This window comes from Polistes fuscatus, unplaced genomic scaffold, assembly GCF_010416935.1.
Source record: "Polistes fuscatus isolate 324 unplaced genomic scaffold, CU_Pfus_HIC Scaffold1, whole genome shotgun sequence".
Lineage (NCBI taxonomy): Eukaryota > Metazoa > Arthropoda > Insecta > Hymenoptera > Vespidae > Polistes > Polistes fuscatus.
This window is the reverse complement of record NW_025112997.1, coordinates 3,709,721-3,735,099: the sequence shown is the minus strand read 5'-3', so window position 1 is coordinate 3,735,099 and position 25,379 is coordinate 3,709,721. Positions and strand designations below refer to the sequence as shown.

General features: G+C 31.4%; 1 protein-coding gene across 3 annotated transcripts in view; it reads right to left on the bottom strand.

Annotated features, from left to right (window-relative positions):
• The window catches only part of LOC122517902 (histone-lysine N-methyltransferase MECOM-like), a 34,396-nt gene extending 10,790 nt beyond the window's left edge, over positions 1-23,606 (bottom strand). For 2 of the 3 annotated variants that reach the window (XM_043636522.1, XM_043636529.1), the window contains exons 1-4: positions 23,179-23,606; positions 22,657-22,853; positions 4,007-4,138; positions 2,700-2,826 (exon numbers count right to left, since the gene is read on the bottom strand). In XM_043636522.1, coding sequence (XP_043492457.1) covers positions 2,700-2,826; positions 4,007-4,138; positions 22,657-22,853; positions 23,179-23,572 — 850 coding nt within the window. In that variant the 5' untranslated portion in view covers positions 23,573-23,606. The remainder of the gene's footprint in view (positions 1-2,699; positions 2,827-4,006; positions 4,139-22,656; positions 22,854-23,178) is intronic. The other variant, XM_043636537.1, reaches the window with a different exon arrangement.
• Positions 23,607-25,379: the final 1,773 nt, after the last annotated feature.

Sequence of the window (25,379 nt, the reverse complement as noted above, 5' to 3'; positions counted from 1 at the left end):
TTTGTATTCCTTCCAATCCCCTCCCCCTCTCTCTTTCTCTCTCTCTCACTCTCACTTATTCTCTTATCCTCTCTCACTTTTCTCAGCTCCAACAAGCTGGCCACGTCGTCTTAGTATGGCGGTAGCTCGTAAAAGAGCTCCTTAATGTGTTAATTAATTTTCCGAAATTAAGATCGTCGTCTGCGTGACTCGACTTAATTGCTCGGATAAGTTTTCGGTACAGTTACAGTATCATAAAACAAACGCCTTCGTTTAGAACCCTTCGAAACGTATATGCCAAGCATTATTTCCCTTTTTCAAATCAACACCCTTCTCTCTTCTTATCCTTTACGTTCTGTCTTTTTTACTCCCCCAACCCCAAAAAAAAGGAAACAAACAAAAAAATATACAACTTTCTAGATATAATCAACAGTTGTCTAGATTAATTAAAAAAAGAAAAAAATCAATTTTTAATTATCTTTCAGAGATGTGTTTCTTACTAATTTATTGTTCGTTCTAATAGTAACCACTGCTCAAGCCTAATTATACGATTGTAAAGTATCGTAATTAATTTTGGTTTCTTTTTTTTTTTTAAGATTTGTCTCGTTTATTTAAAATTCAAATGAATATTTAAAATGTTTCAATGTAAGATAAAATGAAGGAAATAAAAGTTACGACGTTTGAAAAATTTTAATTTATCGTAATCATCTCGTTTTTATTTTCTCGAATGGTGAAGGGAAAGGAGAGACATTTACGAGGGTAAAGTAAAATTATTAGGAAAAATTGTTGGCAAATTAGTTGAAGTAACAAAAGCACGACTACGACGACGACGACGACGACTCTTGAACTTTGACAATAAGCCCGCTTTTAATTACCTCGACATCTGGGTGTCGAAGTATAACACTCCTCCGTCCCTAATCTTTGCCCTCCAAGTCGTCATACTGATTCTGACCATCATCGTTCCTTCTGAGTTACTATTAGATAATTATCAAGCAATAAAATCTTTCTAAAATATTTCCAGATGTTTCTAATATTATTATTTATTATTCGTAATGCAAATAATTATCATTATCTTTACTCGTAAAAACATTAACTAACCAATGTCACTTTGATTATAATTTTATCACACACACATATAAATATGTACTATATATAAAATTACAGGTCTTCGTGGCTCAAGTGGTAGAGCGTTCTTTCGGTATGCGAAAGATCCTGGGTTCGAATCCCCGGGCCTCTCGATTTGTTAAACAATTGAAGCTCGAATTTATTGGGAGAGTTCTTCGAACGAACAAATGCGTCAGGGGTTGCGTTCACTAATATATAAAATTATTTTACGCTTCAAGAATTGAAATATTTAAAAAAAAATAAAATTAAAAATTAAAAATATCCAATTTAATTTTCTACAATATAGTATTAAACAATTTATTATCTTACGAATAAAATAATGAAAATATTCCTAAATTACATATTACTTTTCTCATATAAAATTGAAATAAAATTTTCGAAATAAATCCTATTACATGATTTCCCATTAAAACGAGAAAGAAGTTCCTATGAACTGTGTGTTATCAAAAACAAAAAAAAAGAAATAAAAAAGGGTTAAAAGGAGCACTTAAAGTTTTAAACCCCGTGTCCCGTGGCTTTTGTACTCCCGGTTTGTACATGCATTTGAACTTACGATCGTACGAACGGGGAAGAAACGGATTATTCAAAAGCGACACGAGCCAAACCTAACGAACAATGCTAAAAGAGAATAATTTGATGGAAAAAGATAATCAACACTTATTAACCAAAAGAAAGAAAGAGAGAGAGAGAGAGAAAGAGAGACAAGGGTTAATACTCAACGGTCGACCAGGTGAATCACGCCAGAAATCAAGGGTGCATGACGGTGACAACGTTTCCCAACGATCCACGATTTAGCCCTTAGTACTATAAACTATAAACCTACACCACCACCCCCGTTGTTGCTATTGCAGTTAACGTTTCTGACTCTGACTCTGACTCCTGCCTTTTCTAAAAAACACCTGCCCTTCCTTTTACCTTCAACATATTCGTAGTAATCGTATGCGAGCACGAGCCGCTACGGTTATGCGATTCCTATCACCCATGGAAAGTCGACCAGTAACGTAACTAACTGTAAAAAGGGCTTCCTCCTTGACCCACCTCCCTCCATTCCACCCCCCCTAAAAAAAATTACATCCTTTTCTTTGTTTTTTCTTTTCATCTTTCGATTAGTTTTACATTATTTTCTCGATATTGGATAATTGGTTTGAACTTTAATTTAACGGATGTTTAATGGGTTAATTTAATTTTATGGAAGGGGGGCGGAGACATTATTGAATTGAACGACCTATAAGTGAATATTAATTGTTGGATTTTTGTATATAATTTGTTTTTTCTTGATTTATTATTTTCTGGTTTAATTTCAAAGTCGACATTCGTCGAATTAAATAAAGTGTAGGTGACTTTGGTGAGTGAATATTTAAAAAAAAAAGAGAAAAAAAGAAACAATTGTTTTCATGATCTGTTAATATATTTTGTTATTGTTTAAGTTAACTTTTAAATTAAATATGTTGAAATTAATATGAAAATTTGTTACTAAATAGTTTAATTATTAATTAAATGGAATATTTTCCAATACATGATTTCCCTGAAACACCTGTAAAAACTACGAGACGATAAAAATATATTAATAAATAAAAAGTATTGATTATGCTAACCAGTTTCTCTGTCGCTTCTATCTTCGGGTATATTTTCACCGAGGATGTCCTGCAATTGGAGTGGTTCACGAAGTCCTAGAAATAGTTCTTCGCCAATAGCGATGTCCCGAATGGTCTCGTAAATAATCTAATAAACAAAATAAATACTTTTATAAAATATATGCATATAATAATATATATTATCATAATTGTATCCTTAAATTGGTATGAAAAAAATTAGCTGAAAAAAAGAGAAAAATAAAAATTAAAAATAAAAATATATTTCACATTATAAAATCGTTGGATACAAGAATATAAGACCCCATGATGTTCGGGGAAACTGTTTAAAGGATCTTTATGGTATCGTCAGAAGCATCGAATCGTCGATTACGATTCAGCAAAAGCACTGATAGAAAGAGAAAGAAATAAAGAAAAGAGAGTGAGAAAGAAGGCACGTCCCTCATTCCCACAGCGATTGCAAAAGGGCGTATACGAAAGTCAGTAAAACGACCCCGTAGGGTGACTTAATAACTAAACACCCTGTATACATGTAGCTTAGGGACGCGCCCACGAAGCCGCGGCTACCATGTGGCGTAGTTCACACAGAGAATCCTAAGGACGTTAGTCCAGTCACAACCCCAAATTGACATGCTGACCTTTATCGTTACGTTTTATTCGATTTGTTTGTCTTCATCCCTAAAAATGATATCTATATGTTTTCTCTTTTATGTTTTTCTTAATAAAATAATCGAATCTGTGATCTACGTAATCCGAAATTTCGATAAAACAATTTTCAATCATTTTTTTTTTTGGTCTTTATACGAATAAAAGATAAATAATGATTATAATAATTTACTAATGTCTAAGTATTGATTGGCATGCACCAAATTGCATAACATTGACAAAACACTTTTTAATATTTTCTTTTTTTTCTATTTTTTTATCTTCTGTACGATGATCTAATGTACGGATCGATGATTAAATGTAGCAAGAAATTATTCCGGAAAATAAGTTAAATATTCTTGGAAGCAAGGTGATATTATATTATAGTTATTTAAACCTAACATATGTACATATACAATTGTTCCAAAATAATAATCATTTCTAATTAACTGCAACTGTCGATTGACCGTCAGTTGTTAAATACGACTAAACACAAAGCCATTTTATTGCCAAATACAACTAATTATACAAATCGATCGGCAAAATTTCAATTAACCTACAAAAATAACAAAGTTTTCAACAAATAGTTAAAAATAAAACAAAAAAAAAAGGATACACAACGGCTCATCAATTATTATAATTAATATAAAATAAATATTAATTACCTCTCCACCAATGAGAATGTGTTTCAAATTGACCAAATGCGGACTGGCAGTACTGCGAATATATTTCAACCAATTTCTACTTTCGTGAGAAGCATCCAACCATCCTTTCGATCCACTTCCAACTATTCTAACCTGTAAACACAAGAGATACAATTTACGTTAGATAACGCATAAAAAAAGTGAGAAAGGGGATACGATTATGTATCAATAATGACGTTAACGTGTTTACAACACTCGTACGAAACCAATACAGAACGAGCACCTGTTTTCTTTGTTTTTCTTTTATTATTTCCTTTTTCTTCTTTTTCTTCTTCCCTTATAGGATAGAATTTTTATTGAAAACAACGATTTATCTTCGTACGGAAAATATATAGGACGTGTCTTTCCAAATGAAACCGCAAGCTTTCGGATCCGGAACATTGCGTTTAACGGACCGTCGATCTTGGATATATCCGCCCTATCATCATCACCACTACCACCACCATCACACTCTAACCTTCTATCCAACATCCCCAAATTCACGGACCAACCCTCTCAGAGTATTCGGGATAAAATGAGAGAGAGAGAGTATTGGTGAGTAGGACAAGTGATTTTTTCAATTGTCTTGCAACGGACTCACGCCTTGCGACGCTTGGCTGATCAACCATCTCACCCTGAACACTATATATAGTCATCTCCTCACCCTGTAGACTACAACACACCCTTCTATATTTTAGGACACTGATCGTTTCGAGTCCTTTCATCGTCACCCTTAGAATATGCTTCAAATGTTTCGACTATTTTCTCTTTAATGTTTTTCCTTTTCTTTCTTTCTTTCTTTTTTTGTGTTGTTTTATTTTTATTTTATTTTATTTTGTTTTGCTTTGTTTTCTTCATTGAAATTGTTTCATTGTTTCTTGCCTATGATGATTTATTAATCTCTTAGGAATTGTTTTTCTTTTTTATTTTTATACAAACAAATGTTAAGGTAAATTTTATCACGCGATTTAAAATATTATTTTCCTATTATATATTTGCTGATATGTAATATTAAATAGATATATATATATATATAAAATTATTTGTATATTAAATTAAAAAATATTCCCTTAGGTTATTCTTTACCACCTGTCGACCATAAAGCCAACTGACGACTTACTGTGCCGTTAAAAATCGATTAAACCTTGCAGGTAGATAAGTTTCCTTTTTTATCGAGGTTTGTTTATTTATTTATTTATTTTTTTTTTTTTTTCTGAACAAAATTATTAACATTTTAATGAGCAAACTCATATGAATGAAAACGATGAATGAATCTCTTTTGCCCGTCTACGATATTATTCCAACCTTTTTTTTGTCAATGGCTCTAGACATATACGATGAATATCACATATTTTTACGAAGGATACCTGAGATTAGATCAAATAACAAAAAGAAAAAAGAAGAAAGAAAATAGAAAAAGAAGATCACCAAAGGGCCGAAGATTTCTAGGATGCTCATAATACCCCATTTCAGCTACCAGATTTTTAAGGTACGCTTTCAAGGGATGAGCACGAACGAACCAACATAATAGGAAATCCCACGACTAACAAGAAGGACTAGGATAAGCTGTGGACATCTTAGGAAAGAGCTGTGACACCTTAGGAAAGAGCTGTGACACCTTTTGACAATAATGAGTTAAAGGTATAGTATAATATCTTATTTTCTGATGCTCGTTAACAAAGAATACGCCATTCTTTCATCGAGACATCTTTCATCTTTGAATAATCTTCTTTCAAGATGTAACAGAAAAGGTTTCTAAAAGAAGGAAACGATTTAACAGAATTGTAATGAAAGTATTGTCAGGAAATGATTTATTTAATTATTAGAAATTTAATATTAAATTATTGTTTAACCAAAGGTGTGTCAACAAATTAATAATAATTATTCGTAATAAAATAATGTAATACTATGTTTGATGTGTTTACGTTTTCAGACAATTTTTATTCTTTAAATTAGTATATAATATTTAAATTAATATATATAATTTATATAATATAATAAATAATTTGTAAGAATAAATTTTATTTGTAAATTTAATATTAAATATCGATTGAATCAAAACTGTTGGATAAAAAAAATATTAATAATCAATATATCTTTTTTAAAATCATTATTATTAGATATAATATTATTTGATATATATATAATTAAAAGGTTATGACATTGAGAAAAAGGAAATTGATTAAAAAATAAATGAAATGATTGAGTATTTATATTTGTATGTTTTCGAATGAATCGTAGAACTTAAAAAAGAAGAAGTTGAAGAAGAAGAAGAAAAAGAAGAAGAAAGAAAAGATAGGAAAATGTTTTTTGCGAAAAGGAAATAGTTAAAATCTCTTTCCTATTTGTCGTTATTCTTCCTTTATTTCTTTTTGTTCGTTGCCATGATGCTTTAACTGGAGAGAAGAAAAAAAAAAGGAAGAAAGGAAAGAGAAGAAAAAGAGATGTACGGTGTATTAAAGGATGGTTGGAAATTTATCACTGGCTTTGACCGCACAACGGGGGGCGGCTTTTAGATCTTTCATCCCTTTGTCGGAGAAACGAGCTACAGACATGTGTTAACAATTCTTAGGATAGATTTGTGTAAACTACTGATTCCTCTTCCTTTCATTTATTTTTCTTCTTCTTCTTCTTCTATTACCATAAAACCGCATATTTCGTGGCGTTTCTACGAAGATACAAGATTACGATCATTTTTTAATATGTAACACGTGAACTAATCTCTTTATCGGATAACAAGAAAAAAATATATATATTTTTTTTTTATATATTTCTTATATATAAATATAATATATAATATATAATAAAATATAAATTATAAAATATATTTATATATATACGAGTTTACGATGATTTTATGCAAACAATATAAGAAATAATTGAATAAGATAATAATAAGAATAATTTAATAAAAAATGTTTAAGATAAAGAAAAGATGAAAATAGAATTTTCAATGGAAACTTAAGAGAGATATAATAGAAAAAGAACAATATTTTCAAATGTATATAATAAAATTAGGAGTTTATAATAATTTGATGTAACAGTATATACTTTTAACAAATTTACCAAAACATAAAAATACAAATTCAATTATTTTAAAGTGTATATAATAAAGAAATAATTAAATACACTGTCGTTAAATTTTTATTTTTTTTTTTCATTTTACGAGCGAAACAATGTTAAATGTTTAGCTATTATTTTTATTTCATGACAAAATAACAAAGAGATTATTATCAATTTTTGATACGTAACATGTGAACTAATCTTTTTATAGAATAATAAGAAAGAGATATATTTTTTAGAAAATTTACGAAACGGTATAACAAAATATATTCTCTTTAATTATAAGTAAAAGACGACAAAATATTTTTAATGAATTTACATAAATATATAAACAAATACAAACTTAAGAGAGATATAATAGAAAAAAAAACAAAGATATTTCAAAATATATATATTATAAAAGAAATATAAATAAACTTTCGTTAAATATTACTCTTTTTCCTTTTTTTATTCTTACGAGAGAAATAATGTCAAATGTTTAACCGTTATTTTTATTTCATAACAAAATAAGAGAAAGGGGAACATGAAAATGAGGTTTTTACAATGTTACGTGTAACAAGTAACGAGAGAATTTGTGGTGGCACTACGACGGTCAGTAATTCAAAGGCCGTTCAAAGAAAACGAAGAGTGAAAATGAGAGAAAGAGAGAGAGAGAGAATGCAATATGCGTTGGTATGGCTATGTAAAACTTGTAAAAAAAAAGAAAAGAACTAGGGAAAAAGAAAGAGAGAGAGAGAGGGTGGTAAATAAGTGAGAAGAGGAGAAAGAGGAGAATGAGGAGGAGGAAAAAATGGTGAAGGGGGGGGAGGAGGGGGAGTACCGTGGTAAAGCAAATAAATCATAATTGCATCATTCCTTGAGCCTCTTTAAGCGACGTTAGAGGAACGCCAGTATGAAATTGCTAAAATTGCCAGAAACGAGCAACGATTTTAATTAAATGTGCAGTTTTAACGCTGGCTTTTTCTTTATGCAATTACCCTCTCTCTATTTCTCTCTGTTTCTTGCTTGAGCGTATCCCATCAGTGCTAGTAGAAAGAGCATCTAGGTATATTGCATCTCTCTCTCTCTCTCTCTCTCTTTCTCTCTCTCTCTCTCTCTCTCTTTCTTTCTAATTTGCAGTAGTAAGTATGCTTAGATTAAACTTAGGAAAAAATATTTATTACTCAAAGTTTTTTCTTTTTTAATGTTTTAAATATTTGATTAGAAGGGAAAAGTGTTTCTACGTATAATATTTTTTCTTGATAAATACTTTTTAAAATCGTACAATATTGGTTTGGTTCATCGAATTTGACAATATTCAAGGGTGTATGCTCGAAAACTCAAATATTACAGAGTAATTTTATACTATAATAAAAAGAAAAAAATATTTATAAATGAACTTATTAAAATTCGTAAAATAATAAAACATATTGAATAATTTCTTCGTAGTTTCTTAATAAATTATTTTGAAACCGTATTATACAATTTATGTTATATTCATCGGATCTGATAATACTTTAGAATACTCAAACATTATAGAAAAAATAATTGTAAAAGTAAATGTATATAATATAATAATAATAATAAAACGCGAAGAAAACATTTAGAAATGAATTTATTAATATTATAAAATGTATGGATTAATTAAAAATAGAAATGTATAATAATATTCAATTTAATTTAATAGTTTAAATATATATATATTGTCTTTTGTTTTCTTATGGAATTATACATCTGTCTACAAAATGAAGTTTTGTTGCTTTGTTGCTGAATTTTCGAAAAGAAAAAAAAAATAGGAAGAAAAATTTCTATCGTGACAAGAGCATAGAGATTGCATATGCACTTCAGCTGATAAGAAAAATGTTCTCACTCTAGATTTTCGCAAGTGAAAAATGTCAAAGAAAGAAAAAGAAAAGAGATAAAGATATGCGAATACAAAAAAGAAGCAAAAGATAAAGATCATGGATAATTTTCCAGGAAAACTACAGGATATCCACTAAAATCGAAATCTAGGGAAAAAGAAGAAGAAGAAGAAGAAGAGAATAGAATAAAATATACAAGAAGAATAATCTAAAGCGAGATCGGGAAAAGATTACAACCATTGATTAAAAAGATTTTAACACTTTGACCGCAACAACTAAGCCGACGAAAAATAGTTCACATTCAACAACAACATAAAAAGAAATAGAGAAAAATTTTACAATAGGATGGAACTATTCTTATTTCGGTGTCGAACTTTTCAATGGACCCACATCATAATCGGATACAAGTATCTCCCAAAGTATTTTCTAAAGTTTTCACAAGGTTCCTACTTATTTCTTCTTCTATGCACTAAATCTATTCGTTTTTCTTCAATAGATTTTTTCTTTCCGTTTTTCTTTTTTTTTTCAAATCTACATCATTTACCCCCTTTTATAAAAATACGATTTATTTTTCACACGTTTTTTAACAAGTCATAAATTCTTTTAAATGATTTCTTATTTGCACCAATCAATCTCGACAATTTCTTTCGTATAGACAATTTTATTTTTATCACTTAATAAATATTTATATTTAATATTAAATATTATTATATAGATTAAATATTTTTATATTTAAAAAATATAAAATATTATTATAAAAATATATTATAAATATTTATATTATATTTAAATATTATTATTAAGGAGAGAGAGAGAGAGAGAGAGAGAGAGAGAGAGTAAAGAAGAACGATTTACTTCTAACATATTGTTAACAAGCGTACCATTTTTTTCCATATTTCTTTTACATTTTATTATTAATCTGAACGAATATGGTTGTGTTAGGAATAGAATCGAACCTATCAGCAGCCTGTGTACGAGCTAGTATGAAGTTATGAATAAAACGGATCGATGGCGGATGATAGCTCTGTGATGGCCGACGTAAAAATGCTTTTAGCTGGCACCTCCCCTTTTTTACCTAACCGAATCGTGAAAGGGATTTTTTTTTCCTACCTAAAGCTTTCTAATTCATCGATACCCATCAACCTTCCATCTTGTTGTCCTATCTTTCTTATTTTTTTTTCTTTTATACTCCATTTTTTCACATTTCTATATTTTTTATCCAAATTATACAATTTTTCAATTTATTTATTCGTTTGTTACTGATTCTTCCATACTGATAAATATTATCGTATAATTTTATTTTCATTCGGTCAGTAATTAAATAATTAATAAAGCAAAGTTTTCAAATTCGTCTTCTAAATGTGAGTAAATAAAATATTTTATACTCTCTCTTAAGTCTGCAGAATATATGTAATTTTATTTTTATTATTATATCAAAATAAAACTTTAAAGGAATAACTATGATATTTTAAGTTATAAATTAATTTGTTTAAAAAAAAAAAACCCTTTCTCCTTTAAAAGTAAACAAAATATTTCCATTCTTGTAGCATTTAATTCTTGCAATATAATAATATTATATAATTAATTTTTATAAATGATAATAATAATAACAAAATAAAAATGTGCAGAAACACCGTGATAAGCGTAGTTTGAAGTAAATTATAAAAATCTTTTCGCGTATATATAGAATGTTATCAAACAAAATATTTCACACACACACACACACTACCCCCCCTCTCCCCATTATAAATTTATCCTTTTTGCAATAAAGTTCTTTCAAGGTAAAAAAAATAAAAAGACTGAAACGATGGACCGACAGATCGAGTTTAGAATAATTTCTAAGTAAATAATAATTATATAATGAAACGGACAATTATCATTCCCCTTAAATAATGGCTAAAGCTTCAGTCTAAGGTTTAAGTTAACAGCCTAACCGTGAACCATGCCGAATACAACATTAGGCATGGCGACATCTTTGCTTAATTTCCTCTCGCATTTTGGAGGAGTGCTAAATGAATGAATGAACGAGTAAGAGGGTGTGATAAGTAAGAGTGAGTGCAAGTGAGTAAGAGTTAGTAAGTAAGTAAGTAAGTAAGAGTAAGAGTAAGAGTAAGAATAAGAGTATAAGAGAGAGAGAGAGAGAGAGAGAGAGAGATATGAAACTCAAGGTGTCTACAAGAGGCTCCTTTCAGTCTTAATTAATGCTTAATTAATCCGAAGGAATCGATTATAGCGTTAGCAAGTTTCTCGTAAATCTTTCTCTCTCTCTCTCTCTTGAATGAAAACGTCGCAGTAACTACGACTACTAACGGGAAAATGATTCAAGTGACTCGCGAAATAGATTTTTTTTCGCTTGATCATTTAAATTATCGGTTCTACGAATTTTAAGATTTTTATTTTTCGTAAAAGTCAAGACAAAAATAACTCCAAAAAGAAAAAAAAGCTTAAAGCTTGCAAAGGACTTTGGAAACTTTTCACTTTTCTCTCTTCACTTGTTTTTTTTATTTTTTGTTTCTTTTTCTTTCCACTTAACACGTTGCTTTATAACAACTTCGAGATTTTCTTCTTCTTCTTCTTCTTCTTCTTCTTAATCGTTTTGTATTTTATTTTTGTATTTTTTAATCGCGTTTTCAACCCTTCAACCAAATCTTAATTTTGTCGATGAGTTCGATCGTAGATTGGAAACGAGGTTAAATTCATATGACATTATTTATTTCTTTTTTCTATGTATATACATATATGTTTATTCGTTATTTGCCACTAATTAATAAAATGTATATTCCGAGGACCAATTAAACGCGAATGTATTTAATTTCATTTTTTGTTTGTTTCTTATTTTTATTATGCTTTAATACGAGAAATGAAAAGAAATATAAAACGAATTACAATTAAGTGAGCTTAATTTCGTCGATACTTCCAAAGGATTCAAAAGCTCGACATTAGTAAACGAAAATCGTAAATCAAACTGCACGGTACTTACAAATCTCGGGCGTTTAATTGCGAGCCGTCCGATCTTAATGAAGATGATTAACTTTTCCGCACTACGGAATACCAACAACGTTAACGTCAATAAGACTAAACTCGTGTACCATGGAATGAAAATATTCGATTAATGGAATTAAACTACTTTGTTTATAAATCACCAAATCAGTTTAACATTTCTGATCTAATTAATACAAATTGATGACATTGAAAACAACAAACGTATTAAAAATAGACAAATAAACGTTCGAGAGATCGATTCGGTATTAATTGCGATCAATTCTTTTTTCAATAAAAAAAAGAAACAGAACACGAGGGTTCTATTATTTTTGATTTTATTCATTATTGTATAGAAAAATTGAAGATTTCATTCTTACGATTAAAATAAATTACAATTAAAATTATAAGGTGTGTATATAAATAACATCAAATAAGAAACTATAATTAATAATATCACTAAATCAGTAAAAAAAATAAATTCCAAAATGTGAGCTTAAATGAATCTTAATGACATTTCGAATAAATAAAATTAAAAATACAAGTAATTAAGAAAAAATTGACATTTATAACGATCAAGAGACCAAATAGATCAGAGAATATTATTGGATGATAATTTAGCAATATATAAATTTGAATTAATATTAATTTTTATTTTGTATCTATTGCTTAATCAAAGAAAAAGAAAATAAATAAACAAATTCCAAACTGTAAAATTAAATGAATCTAACAATTAGCGACAATTAGAATAAATAAAATTAAAAATATAAATAATTATAAAACAATATAATATTTATAAAGATCAAGAGACCAGATAGAGATGAAAGAATATTATTGGATAATCCAGAAAGATATTTTTCTTGGCCTCCCCCACCCCTACCCCTCATCGTGTGTACACGTCTCTTGACATACTTGACCCACTTGACTCGTGGCAGGCATGTAAGGCAAAGTAATGACAGAGCAAGCGGTGCCCTTCGACCCGTGTCTAACGTGCAGCAGATGCCACTTTCCTACTCTTTCTCTTTTTCTCTTTTTCTCTCTCTCTCTCTCTTTCTCTCTCTTACACCCACGATTTCTAAGGGAAGCTACCCTCGACGTATCTAGCGGTATAAATTATATCCGACGACTGGCGTCATCGGCAGCGCACCCTTATATGATCGATCATTAGAGAAGCTAGCATGCCAGAAAATTTGCCAAAATTCGTTGATCCGTTTATTCTGCTTTGAACGATCCATCGACGACCATCATCCTTTTTTCTTCAACGATCATTTCCATTCATCCGTGAATACCAAAAATACGAACAATTTCGTCCCAAAGTGACTAACATCCTACGACTTACTCCTTACTATTATTATCATTATTATTATTAAAAATCAATAAACCTATCCCAATGCCTATTAAAAAAATATCTTTTCATCGTTATACGTATATTACTACCTTAGAAAACAATAAATCATTCTTATCTCATAATTTTTCTATCGCAAAAGTAATAATCCACCCGATCGCTTTTTAACAACCCCACCACCCCCTCCCACTCCCAAAAAACAAAAATACAATTTTTCTTTCGACGATATATAAAATATAAAATTCAATTTATTGCCAAATATTATCTTTACGAAAATTTTGCGTAGAATAAAATAAAAAACAGAAAAGAACACACATATTATTACAAATGTATAAATTAGTATTGCTGATCGGGTAAGGATCGATTAGTTTCCTCTCATCGTTAAGATAATTAACTCGATATCGTGGTTATGCTTGCTCGCAGGAGAAACGTTCTCAACACAGTAGAGAGGTAAATAGGGATTGGAGAGGGAAGGGAAAGGAGGGTGGGGGGACGGGTTAAGGTAACGGCAGGGGTTGATTTATGCAAGGCAATAGACGAAAGCACACACGAAACGCCTCTGGCTCGTACTGTATTCCTGTGTATATTGAACTTAGACTACTGGTTCTCTCTCTCTCTCTCTCTCTCTCTCTCTCTCTCTCTCTCTCTGTGTGTCTCTCTCTTTCTGCCTGCGTTACGACTGGACCAGATTAGTTCGGTCATTGTACGAGCGAGCAGGACTCGCTCGTATGAACACAATCTGTCAACCCCTAAGCTTACCAAATTCTCCCGATCTTAGCTTAAGTAGCTCTACCGAAAGACCAACTACTCCATCCCACTTCTTGGTTAGAGACAAAACTCTGCAATTCGCGTGAAAATTTTTAGAGAAAAAAGTCGGATCAAATTTTTCGACGATAATATAAAACAAACGAACGAACAAACAAAAATATCGTTCGTTTCTTCAAATGTATCGGTCGACACACGCGCTTGAAATATTATCGACGCATTGTTTTTTTTTAAATAAACCAATGGATAGAAACAAAACGAAAAAATAAGCAACAACAACGTCGATCAAATATCATTATTTCTCCCCCTCCCCCCACCCTATTCATTCATCCATTATTTCAATGCTTCTCCACCCCGCAAATTGGGCATTTCTTTCTTTACTTTTTTTGTTTTGCTCGTGTGTGTGTGTGTTTTTCTTTTTTATTATTTTTATTACATTTTCTTTTTTTCCCCCGTCGTTTTTTTTTCTCGTTTATTTTTTTGGTTTTTTTTTTTAATTCATTTTATTTTTTTTTTCTATTTAACCCCCGGCTACCACAAAAGCGTAACAATCCAACCAACCCGAGCGCATACGTTACGTTTTGTTTACCGTCGAATCTCGGCTTAAATTGAGTTTACATTTTAAATGCACAAGGTAACACGGGCATCTCCCCCTCTATACCCTCCACCCTCTTTTAACGCCCCCTCCCATCTCCCTCTCCCCCCGTTCGAGCATCGAGACAATGAGGAACGTTGCATTTTCACATTGTGTTTGATACGTGGCACGTTAAGAGACGTATTGAAATGATTATTTATGATTTATCGTTAAAACGAAATATAAACTACCCTTAAATTGCCCTTCTCTTCGTATTGCATTGAAGAAGAACAAAAATTACGATATTTCCGATGATAAACTGTCTGGACCAAAATAATACAAAATCCTAAAAGAACTGAGAACTTATACCTGAATGAACAAAAAAAAGAAAAATTAAGGAAAATGAAATATAAATAATTAATAATAATTTAAAAACGAAATATATAAACTACCCTAAACTACCCGAAAAGAAAAAACAATACTTTCGATAATTAACTGTCTGGACCAACGAAATAAAACCAATGAATATAAAATGATTCTAAAACAACTGAAAATGTATAAGTGAATGAAAAAGAAAAAAAGCAAGAAAAATTCCAGGGAGGAGCGCATACTCGAGAAGAGAACAAAATAATAATAATAAAAAACAGACAAAGTGTATGACATATAGAAAGAAAAGGAAAAAAATGTTTATCAATTGTCTATGACCAATCGAGAGAGGGAGGATGGTTTAAATGGTTTGAAAACTTCGAAGAACAAATTTGTATCATTCAAACCCAAAAGAGAATGCTTAAATGAATGAAAGAAATAGAAATAAGGGGATGATGAATAGAAACGTTTTATGGGAGGAGGTAACCTTTCGTTCACTCGTACGAGCCCAAGACAATTGTCGGCACATCAAAGGTGACGATTATTTCCCGTAAATTATAACAACCATAGTAGCACTTACTAGACTTCTCGTTATGAGTTTCGCGAACAAGTTCAATTAAGTCCAAGCCCAGTGTTTGTAAGACGAAGCAAGGCTTCCTCTAACCACCACCATCAGCATCACCATCACCACCACCCATGGTCTCTCACTCAGCGACCCCTCCGATCAACGTAAAACTACCCCAAATGTTGTCTTGAAAGAGAAACTCTTAACGTTTAGGGGTGTGAAAATTATTACGAATTTTCTTATCTTTCGAAAAATAGAAAACAAAAATTAATAATAAATAAATTCATTTTGTGAAATATTTCTTTTGGTATTATAATTATTTTATAATATAAAATTGAATAAATGTCGGATACGAATGATTTGTTTTTGGTATAAATGAAGAAAAAACTTATATTAAATTTTTAAATGCGTGTTATAGTATACTAAAAATAAAATATAGTAAAATAATAATAGATTTGTTTTATATATTATAATTCAATATAACACGATATAAATATTTTATCTTTTATAAGAGGTTAACAATTATGATTTTTTAAGAAATAAATACAATTTGATTGTAACTTTGTTATAATTTGTGTTATTTTTTTTTTTTACTATCATTTTCTAATAAATCTTCCTATAGTAATTTAATAAACGACGAAAAGCATGACGAAAATAAACCCATCGAGTACACTTGGAAGATTAGGATCTCGTAATAGGATGGGTCAGTAACTCGACAATTTGAACAACACGTGTCTATTATAAGTATTATCGAAAGAGAAAGAGAAAGAAAGAAAGAGAAAGAGAGAGAGAGAAAGAAAGAGAAAGAGATACCAAGGGAAATGAGAGAAGAAGATTTATCACCCTCGAGATAAGTCGAGGGGTGTGTTCGTACAACAAAGCTTTCAAAGAATCGAGTTTATAATAATTTATAAAAGGGGATGTTACGTGTTAAATGAAAGTTTCGAATAACAAATCTCTTCTCCTTCTGCTTCTCTACTTCTCTTTCAATTAGAAATAAATAAAAGATATATGAAAATGAAAAATCTTTCTAATTGTTTCCCATGGAAAAATAATCGATTGATTTTTTAATTTATTTATCTTCTAAATTTAAAAGAAAAGAAGAAAAAAAAACAAAACAAAATTTAAATAATCGATAGGACAACAGCCTCGCGATAACCTCGTGCATTTGATTTTACGAACGCCAATCAAAAACTCGATTCTTCGTGAAGAAAGAAACGAAAAAGAAAAAAGAAAAAAAAAAGAAATGCAAAAATCAAAAAGGACAAGTCAACTAACCAACCACCGTGTCCTTGCATTCACGTTTCATTTTCTAACACGGTGCATACCACAGGTTCAGTTCTTATTGTATGCTAAATTTGCCAACCGTTATTATACCCGGGCTAACTTTTCGAGACCAGCTTATGTTAAATTCGCATTTTCGCGTGACAGAAAATAAAGAACTACTCAGGGCCGTACAACTTGTAACAATATAATTTCTCAATTATTCTCTAACTTATTCGCCGTTCGTTAATTGAATTTTTCGTTTTATATAATTTTTTCTTTTAATATTAATTCAAAAAATCTCATATATATATATATATCATATTTTTAAATCGAACAAAAAAGAAATTATCGCGAAGATCATTGAATTGTTGAAAATTTTTTAAAGAAGTAAGAAAAGGTGAAATAATTTGTGAAATAAACGAAGGGTGCAGTGACTTTTAAGGTACGTGGCTGAATTTTATTTATGACCGGTAACCTCTCTCTCTCTCTCTCTCTCTTTCTCTTATTCTTTCTTAGATGACCACAAAAAAGGAACAACGAAGGGATCCCTCGATATCCTGCCTCTCATCCAACGGTGTGACAGTTTGAACAATATAAAAGATCCCTGTCGTTACTGATTGTCACTTGTTTCCTGCCAATTCTCACATATACATACATACACACATACACACACATAAATTCTCTCACTAGGAATCATCATCGAATCGCAAATTCTCCCTTTCTCTTTCTATCCTACATACACTATTATTTATTATTCGCATTTGAATATAAACCGCGAAATAATCTCTCCGGGTCTGTTGTCCTGCGAAGTAATTCTACGCCTTGAGAACCAAATCAAACTAAACTAAACTAAACTTAAACGAAACGAAACGAAAAACGAAACGTTCGGATTTTTAAACGAAATAATAATAACGACACGAAAGGGAAAATGTTTCGGGGGTCTTATAACGTCGTTGCACTTTTGACACGGTATCGAAAATTAAATAATAAGAATGCATGCATCAAAGCAAGCAAGCAAGCAAGCAAGCAAGCAAGCAAGCAAGCAAGCAAGAGCAAGTAAAAGTAAGAGGAAGAAGAGGTGGAGTAGTAGTTTATTATGTACTCCATTGTCGAATCACTTCCGGGGTTTGACCTTCAACAGGACACCCTTTAAAGGGACCACTTCACCTGGACAATGTCCACGTATAAATGCAGAGAAGCAACGTTGCAACCATTGTCCAAAACGTTAGGACTATATTGATTGTCTAAAATACCCTATTTTCCAGGATGGTATATATAACCATCCTTGTCTAATACCGGACGATGATGATCACAATAAAAATTCTTGTCCGTCGACTTCAACAGCTTACAAGCAAAAATCCCAAGTAGTGGGCGTGTTAAACGTGAACTTCAGATAATACGAATTGTTGGCCGTTTTTGCCTTACAACGTACTTCCTTATTTCTTTCATTCCTATTATCCTTTTAGTTTCTTTTATTTACTCGTTTATACTATACGTTATTATAATATTTATTGCATTAGTTAAAATTGTTTAATCTAATTTTATATCTAAATTACAACGGATCTCATTTTTGAGTCGTTTTAAAGTGGTTGTGACTGGTGGAAAATAATTGAAACAAAAAAATATATAAAGAAGAATGTGTGAAAAACAATTGGAAAATTAATTTACGGCTAATTAGAATATTTCATTTGTTGGATTGTCATGTGACTAACAAAAACAATCATACGACTGAATTTACATGCTTAAATATATGTTCGATGTTAGAAAAAAAATTAAAAAAAACAAAAAAAAAAACGGAACGTAAATTATTATTCCCATGCTATTTTCTTACATTTGTTAGATGTTCATTTGAAAGCCAGAAAAGGAAAAAAGTCATGTAAACTTGCTCAAAATGGATGTCGCAAATTTTGTTTTTGCGATTAAAATTAATCGACTTAAAGTAGTAAATGATGAAAAAGAATAAAAGCGTGGAAGAAATGTGTTGCAAACTATAATATCGGTAATAAATTTGAGGACGATTGATCATTTGACATAGGTTCTCGAAATCATTCGGCAAATTGGAGCGAGACCCTTACCGAACGAAGGAGACACGACACCACCACACCGTAAAAACCACCATAGAGGCACGCAAAGGGAGAGGGGGTTTCACGGTTGAACGAACTAAGCCTAAGATTGGTTTAGTCGCCACGAAGGCACGACGAAACTTGTACGGATCACGCGTCACCGACTAGAAAACCTATGTCCGATAGAAAAAGATAGAAAACCTGAAGGACAAAAAGATAGAAAAGGATAGAAAGAGAAAGAGAAAGAGAGAAAGTATCCTTCCCTTTCGAAAAGATTCTTTTCCCTTTTCCGGATTTCCTATTCCCCTTCTCATTCGCTCGACCGATGATTCGAAAAAAGAAAAAAAGGAAAAAAAAGTGTGCGAGAATTTTTACGTGGCAGGTGGGGTAATACTGATACCTAAAACTCATCCGCAAAACGGTTTCTAAATTTTTTTTTTTTTACTTTTTTTTCCCCCTTCCCTCCCCTATTCTCCTTATTTTTTTTATCGACCCTTCTTACACCATGACGTAGAAATGAAAAAGAGAGAGAGAATAATGAAATTAATACGTAACACATTTTCGCGTATATTGCTATTGTTTCTTCAACGATCTCCAAATGAATTCTTCAAAACGCGAAAGTTCGGTTAATTTTGAATATTAATATAAAATTAATTCGTACGAATGGATCATTTATTATATTAAAATACATATTTATATTTTGATAGAAAATCTGTGCGAAAATATCGGTTTCCCTTTGAACCCTCCTCCTCCTTTCTCCCCCCTTTCTTTTTTGCTTTTTTCTTCCTTTTTCCCTACAAACAGATACGGCTCGACAATACGGACAAACTTTCGTAAGATTTTTCTAAAGATTTGTGAGAAAAGGATTAGGACACCGAAAGGGGAGAAGGAATGAAGGAACGCGAGAATGTGAATCGATCGAAATTGGTGATGGTGGAAATCAATGAAAATAATAATAATAATAATAAAGAAGAAGAAGAAGAATAGGAAGAAAATTGACCGCGTTGCAAAATTTTCCCGATGTAACGCGAGATATTATAATCCGTTATAATCCCAACAAACCAATCCCTATCGTCTATCTATTTTTTTTTGTTCTTTTTCTTTTCCAAACCGAAATATGATGACAAACATTCGTTTTTATTCTTCTCCTCAATTTCTTCGTACAAATCTGCCCGAATTATATTTTACAAACAACAAGAACAATTCGTTACCGTACAAAATCTACAAACTATACACGTAACAAATTATTTTTTGATAATAATATAATGGAAATATTCGAATCAGGGTTGAAGGGGGGAGGGGGAGGGGGGTGAGGAATGTAGGAAAAGAAATCTCTTGGAAAATATTTGAACAATCATCTCGTTGAACGTAGGAACGAAGTGGAAGGTGAAGTGGGAGGTGAAATGGGAGGTAGGTGGCTGTTTCTACAAACGGGGATCAAAAGCGGGCGGGGGAGGGATAAAGGATGGGAGGTTGTTGGAAAGGGGGGGGTTGATAGATCGGGTCGACGAAACGAAGGGGTAGTTTGGCTTTAATCGATCCTGTAATCGCCGGTCCGACAGTTGGCCCCGACTGCCTTTTTGTCGGCAGTTAGATGGATGGAGCCATTTACATTTTGTCAGTGCGACATGCGCTAGCTCGTGCTGCCGCTATCATATCTATCACACCCCTCCCCTCCCTCCCTCCCACCCCCCTATCCGTTTCCAAAACTACCCCCATCCACATTTTGATATTGGTAGATCGTGCAATGACCAACCCCCCCCCCGCTTTTATATATATGTATTACTGTGAAAAACCGAAATTGGAGAATGTTAAGATTCACACGGTTGCTTGGTGTATGTTCGAAATATAAATGTATAAAAATAAACTCAAAAATATTCGATCTTTCACCGACGTATTTGGTATATGTTGACAAGCGACCACGTGAATCTTGACATTCTCTAATTTCGATCTTTAACGGTAACATATAGATATATCATATGTATGAAATTTTGGCAAACGTTTTATATATAATTAATTCAAATAATTAAAGATATAAAGTATTTTCAATTCTTTTTTTTCTGGATTCTAAGAAAAGAAATTAAATATTATTAACGATTAATATGTCATAAGGAAAATTGTAGATATCTAGGTTTAAATCGTTTAATAAACATATAATAAATCGTTCTAATAAACATATTATAGTATCATATTTATCGGACTACGTTTAATATTTGGATCGTAAAATTTCTAAATCTGTATCTTTTATGAAATATTTAAGAAAATATATAAATTAAAAATATATAAAAGAAAAAATAATAAAATAATAAACGAATAAAAAAGCGGATATAAAAAATGTAATAAAAAAAAATAATAAAAATTTAACGATAAATCAACATGAACAAAAAATGAATATCATTTGTATTCCAAAATAAAAATAATCATATGAATTTTCAAAACCACATAAATTCTAATAAAAACAAAATAGAAAAAAAAAAAAGGAAAACGATAACCGAATAATTTGTATAATTATTGTATCATTTCTGTTAGAAGAAAAAAAAACGAAAAAAAAAAAGAAGAAAAAGAAGGAAAAAGAAGAAAATTAGCTTAAAAGAGGTAAAAGATATTCCGATTTAGACGTTAGTCAAGTTGAGAAAAGTTCGACACGATCGTATGAATAGGTGTGAGAGAGAGAGAAAGAGAGAGAAAGAAAAAAATTGACAGATCTGTCAACGTCATGGATGACACCACCGTTCGAAGGACCGATTTGTCCAGGTGGTTGCTGTCGAACTATGGAGAAGACGACTGTAGTACGTTTGTCTGTTTGTCTGTCCGTCTGTCTGTTTCTTAGTCCTATTCCCTTTTTTTCTAAGCTATCTCTATCCTATAAAATTCTATCTTTCTCTTTTTCCTTCTACTGCTGCTGCCACCACCGACACCAACACCAACACTAACACTAATACCAACATCAAAGCTGATGCTACCACCACCAGCACCACCAATCAGTATAGCATCAGTAACATTAACAGCAGCAACAGCATACCATAGTCGTCGTAGTAGTCATAGTCTTCTTTGGCATCTGCCAGGATAATACGAGGGATTATGGCAGTAGGATAGAAGAAACCCAATGACGTTCGGGTTTAGGATACTACCTAAGAGCAAGAAGAAGAAGAAGAGTATTTCTCGAACGACCCTGAACCATAAACAGATCGATCATCTTTCAAACGGTTTCGAATACGAAAAAAAAAAAAGAAAAAGACAACATTTTCTTCCTCCAATTTTAAACGATTTATTTGATAAGATTAAATATCGTCGATTCAATTAAATAACCTAATCTTTTATTAATATTCTCTCAACCTCTCAACAAATAAGGACAAATAAATTCTATCGGTATGAACTGAATAAATAAAATAAAACTATTGCGATGAATAGAGGAAAGAAAGGTGGAGAGGAGTGGGGGTGGGAAGTAAAGGGGTATAGAAAAAGAAGAAGAAAACGTTTAAAAAAAGAAAAAAAAGGAAATAAGATTTTCAACGTTATCGATAGCCTCTGAGTCAACTGATTGTGAGAAGAATTACGATCATTTCCCTTGCCGGATTTCCAAAAGGTACACCACCGATGCGATAAACACGTAAACGATACATGTAACACACACACATACACACACATACGCTCGCACATATATATATATATGTATATGTAGAAAGTATACGTTCATATATTGCGAAAAGGATATAAATAGAAAAAGAGAAGAAAGAATGGGGGAAAAAGAGAGAGAGAGAGAGAGAAAATGTGGGGGAGGGAGGGAGATAGAAATATAACTCACCTCCCATGCGTAACGTGGATTGAAAGGCTCGCTCACCCACTTGCAGGAAAAAGGACCGAATCTGGTACCCCTTGGTATATCTTTCCGTGCTCGAACTTGAGGCCCACCAGGAGCTGAACCACCAACCTCGACTTCCGGTACGAGTGACACCCACTCTTGACTCAATTGGTCCTTTGGCTCTTGCTTTATCGTCTCCTCTACGTTAACCAAAACATACAAAAATAACGTACGTCACACACACACACACACACACACATACATACATCCACAACACAAGCACGCGTATTTAATTTTTATTATTTTCCTATCGATCTACCACACACACACACACACACCATAATCATTAAAATCATAAAAATATAAAGATCTGCCATATTGTTATGTGCAAAAATTCGATATCTTTGATGATATAGAAAATACAAAAAAAAAAAAATACAAAAAAAAAGAAATAAAAAATAGAGGAAATTTTAACAATAAAGATAATTAAAAGAATTTAGTAAATATCATCCTTCAGCTACTCACGATATTCGTTCCTCGTTCTCGAATAATCTCTCTGTTGATCGTTTTGTTTGTCGAGATAATCCCAGGACATTCTTCTATCATCATCTCTCACAGATGGTGGCCTCTGTTGTTCCTTCTTATAATTTTCATAATTCTGTTGTATTTCCATCGCTGGGAAATACTCACCCTGTTGTTGTTGTTGTTGCTGTTGTTGTTGTTGTTGATGATGTTGATAGTTGTTCCTATTTTGCGAAGTATTGTAATCTATTGGTATGTCCTGTATCGCATTAGACATTTGAAGAGATTTGAAATCTCTGTAAGTTGGGTTTCCGTTACTTGCGTTGTTACTACTTCCACTACTATTATTATTGTTATTAGTATTGTTGTTGTTATTGCTGTTACTATTTTTCTCCATCTCGTTATTACTCTCTATTCCTGTCCCTCCTCCACCTCCTCCTCCTCCTCCTCCTCCTCCACCACCACCACCACCAACGCCACCTTCTCCTCCTCCTCCACCTCCTCCACCTCCTTCTGGGGCACTTCCGGTTATCGTTCCTGACCCCGAATCGCCTTCGTCGCTGCTTCCTGGAACAAAATATTCGAACATGTTGGAAAGATAAACTTGGAATAAGAAATATGTTTGAATTTAATGAGATGATTATATTATCTTGAATATCTTGATCAATAAAATAGTATTGTTTGACGGAATATTTTGTGTGTATAATATTCGTATTTAACTCAATATAAATATTATTGTTTTACATTTGGAAAATACATTTAATGAATTAAATTTTTTGTACAGTGTATGTGTGTGTGTGTGTGTTGTATGCGCACTTACGTGTTATCGTATCATTTAATATAAATATTATTATAGTTTAATTTTGAGATTGTATTTAAATTCGATGTATGCGTTGAAATATATGTTGTTTTTTTATTTCTTTTTCTAAGAAAAAGAAAAAAAGGTACAACGGTGTAAATGGTCAAGAATTATTTCTCTAACTGAATTTATCGAGGACATCGATGTGTTAACTCCCCCCTCCCCCCACACACACACACTCTGCCAAACCTCTCTTTTTGCCTCTAACACTTTTCTATGAAACGAGAAAATTCAATTTATCGGATCGATTTGCATCCTTGGATTTTGATGGCACGAAAATGTATTAGGGATATTTTTGATGTCCGATAAATCGATCGATCTTTCCTTAACGAAAATCTTATTTCGAATTATATTCATTGATAAGAATGTTGGTTCCAATTCGTGAATGAAATTTTATGTTTTTTAATAATATGTGTGCTATTTATAATAAGAATTCTTGTCTATGCATAAACATTTGGTTTTATTTTAATGTATTTTTTGTATTCGTTATATTATTGGAGGAAAATTACGAAACGTGACTTTTGTTTTGTTAGATTCAAAAAAATTTCATTTTCATTGTTTCAAATTCATGAACGAATTTTTTGAAAATACAGCGGGGAGGAGGCTGTCATTTTAATCGAGTGTTCTGACAAACATTTGATTTTATTTCTTTTTATTTTAATTACTATTTTATTTTAAATTACATTTAGACAATAAGTATTATTGAAATTTGAAAATTCCCGTCCCCGGAAAAATTCATCTAATTGTTAAATTCAATTTTTTTTTTGTACTTCATTCGTCTTCGTTGAACATAAATAAAATTTGAGAAAAATCAATTAAACACTTTCCCAAATCTATTAAATCCTTTTATATTTTTTATAATATAATATGTTTTTTTTATTCTAACAGAGAATATATATCAGAACGAAGTGTAGAAACAAATACTAAATGGATAACATTTATCTATTTATCTATCTCCTTGTTCATTGATCATACAGCTGTACATAAGAGATCATACGTTGCAACTTGAACCGATTATATGTTTAAGGTGATAAGATTGAAATTTAAAAATGTAGCTTATATAGTTCTATCTTCCTTTCAATCATCGTAACAGAGCTAAAATTAAACGATATTATTTATATAACGAAGAAATTATAGAAAATAATTAGAAACGATTGGAATCGATAAACAAAAACGCATACATTTGATTTCCATCCTGTTGACATGAAAAAAGAAAAACCCGTGTTGCATTATTTGGAGAGAGAGAGAGAGAGAAAAAATTAGATACTCTCTACAACAATATTTACGTATCATTTTTCAAATTTCTATTTAAGAATACAACGAACATCGTCAGCTACGAATATAA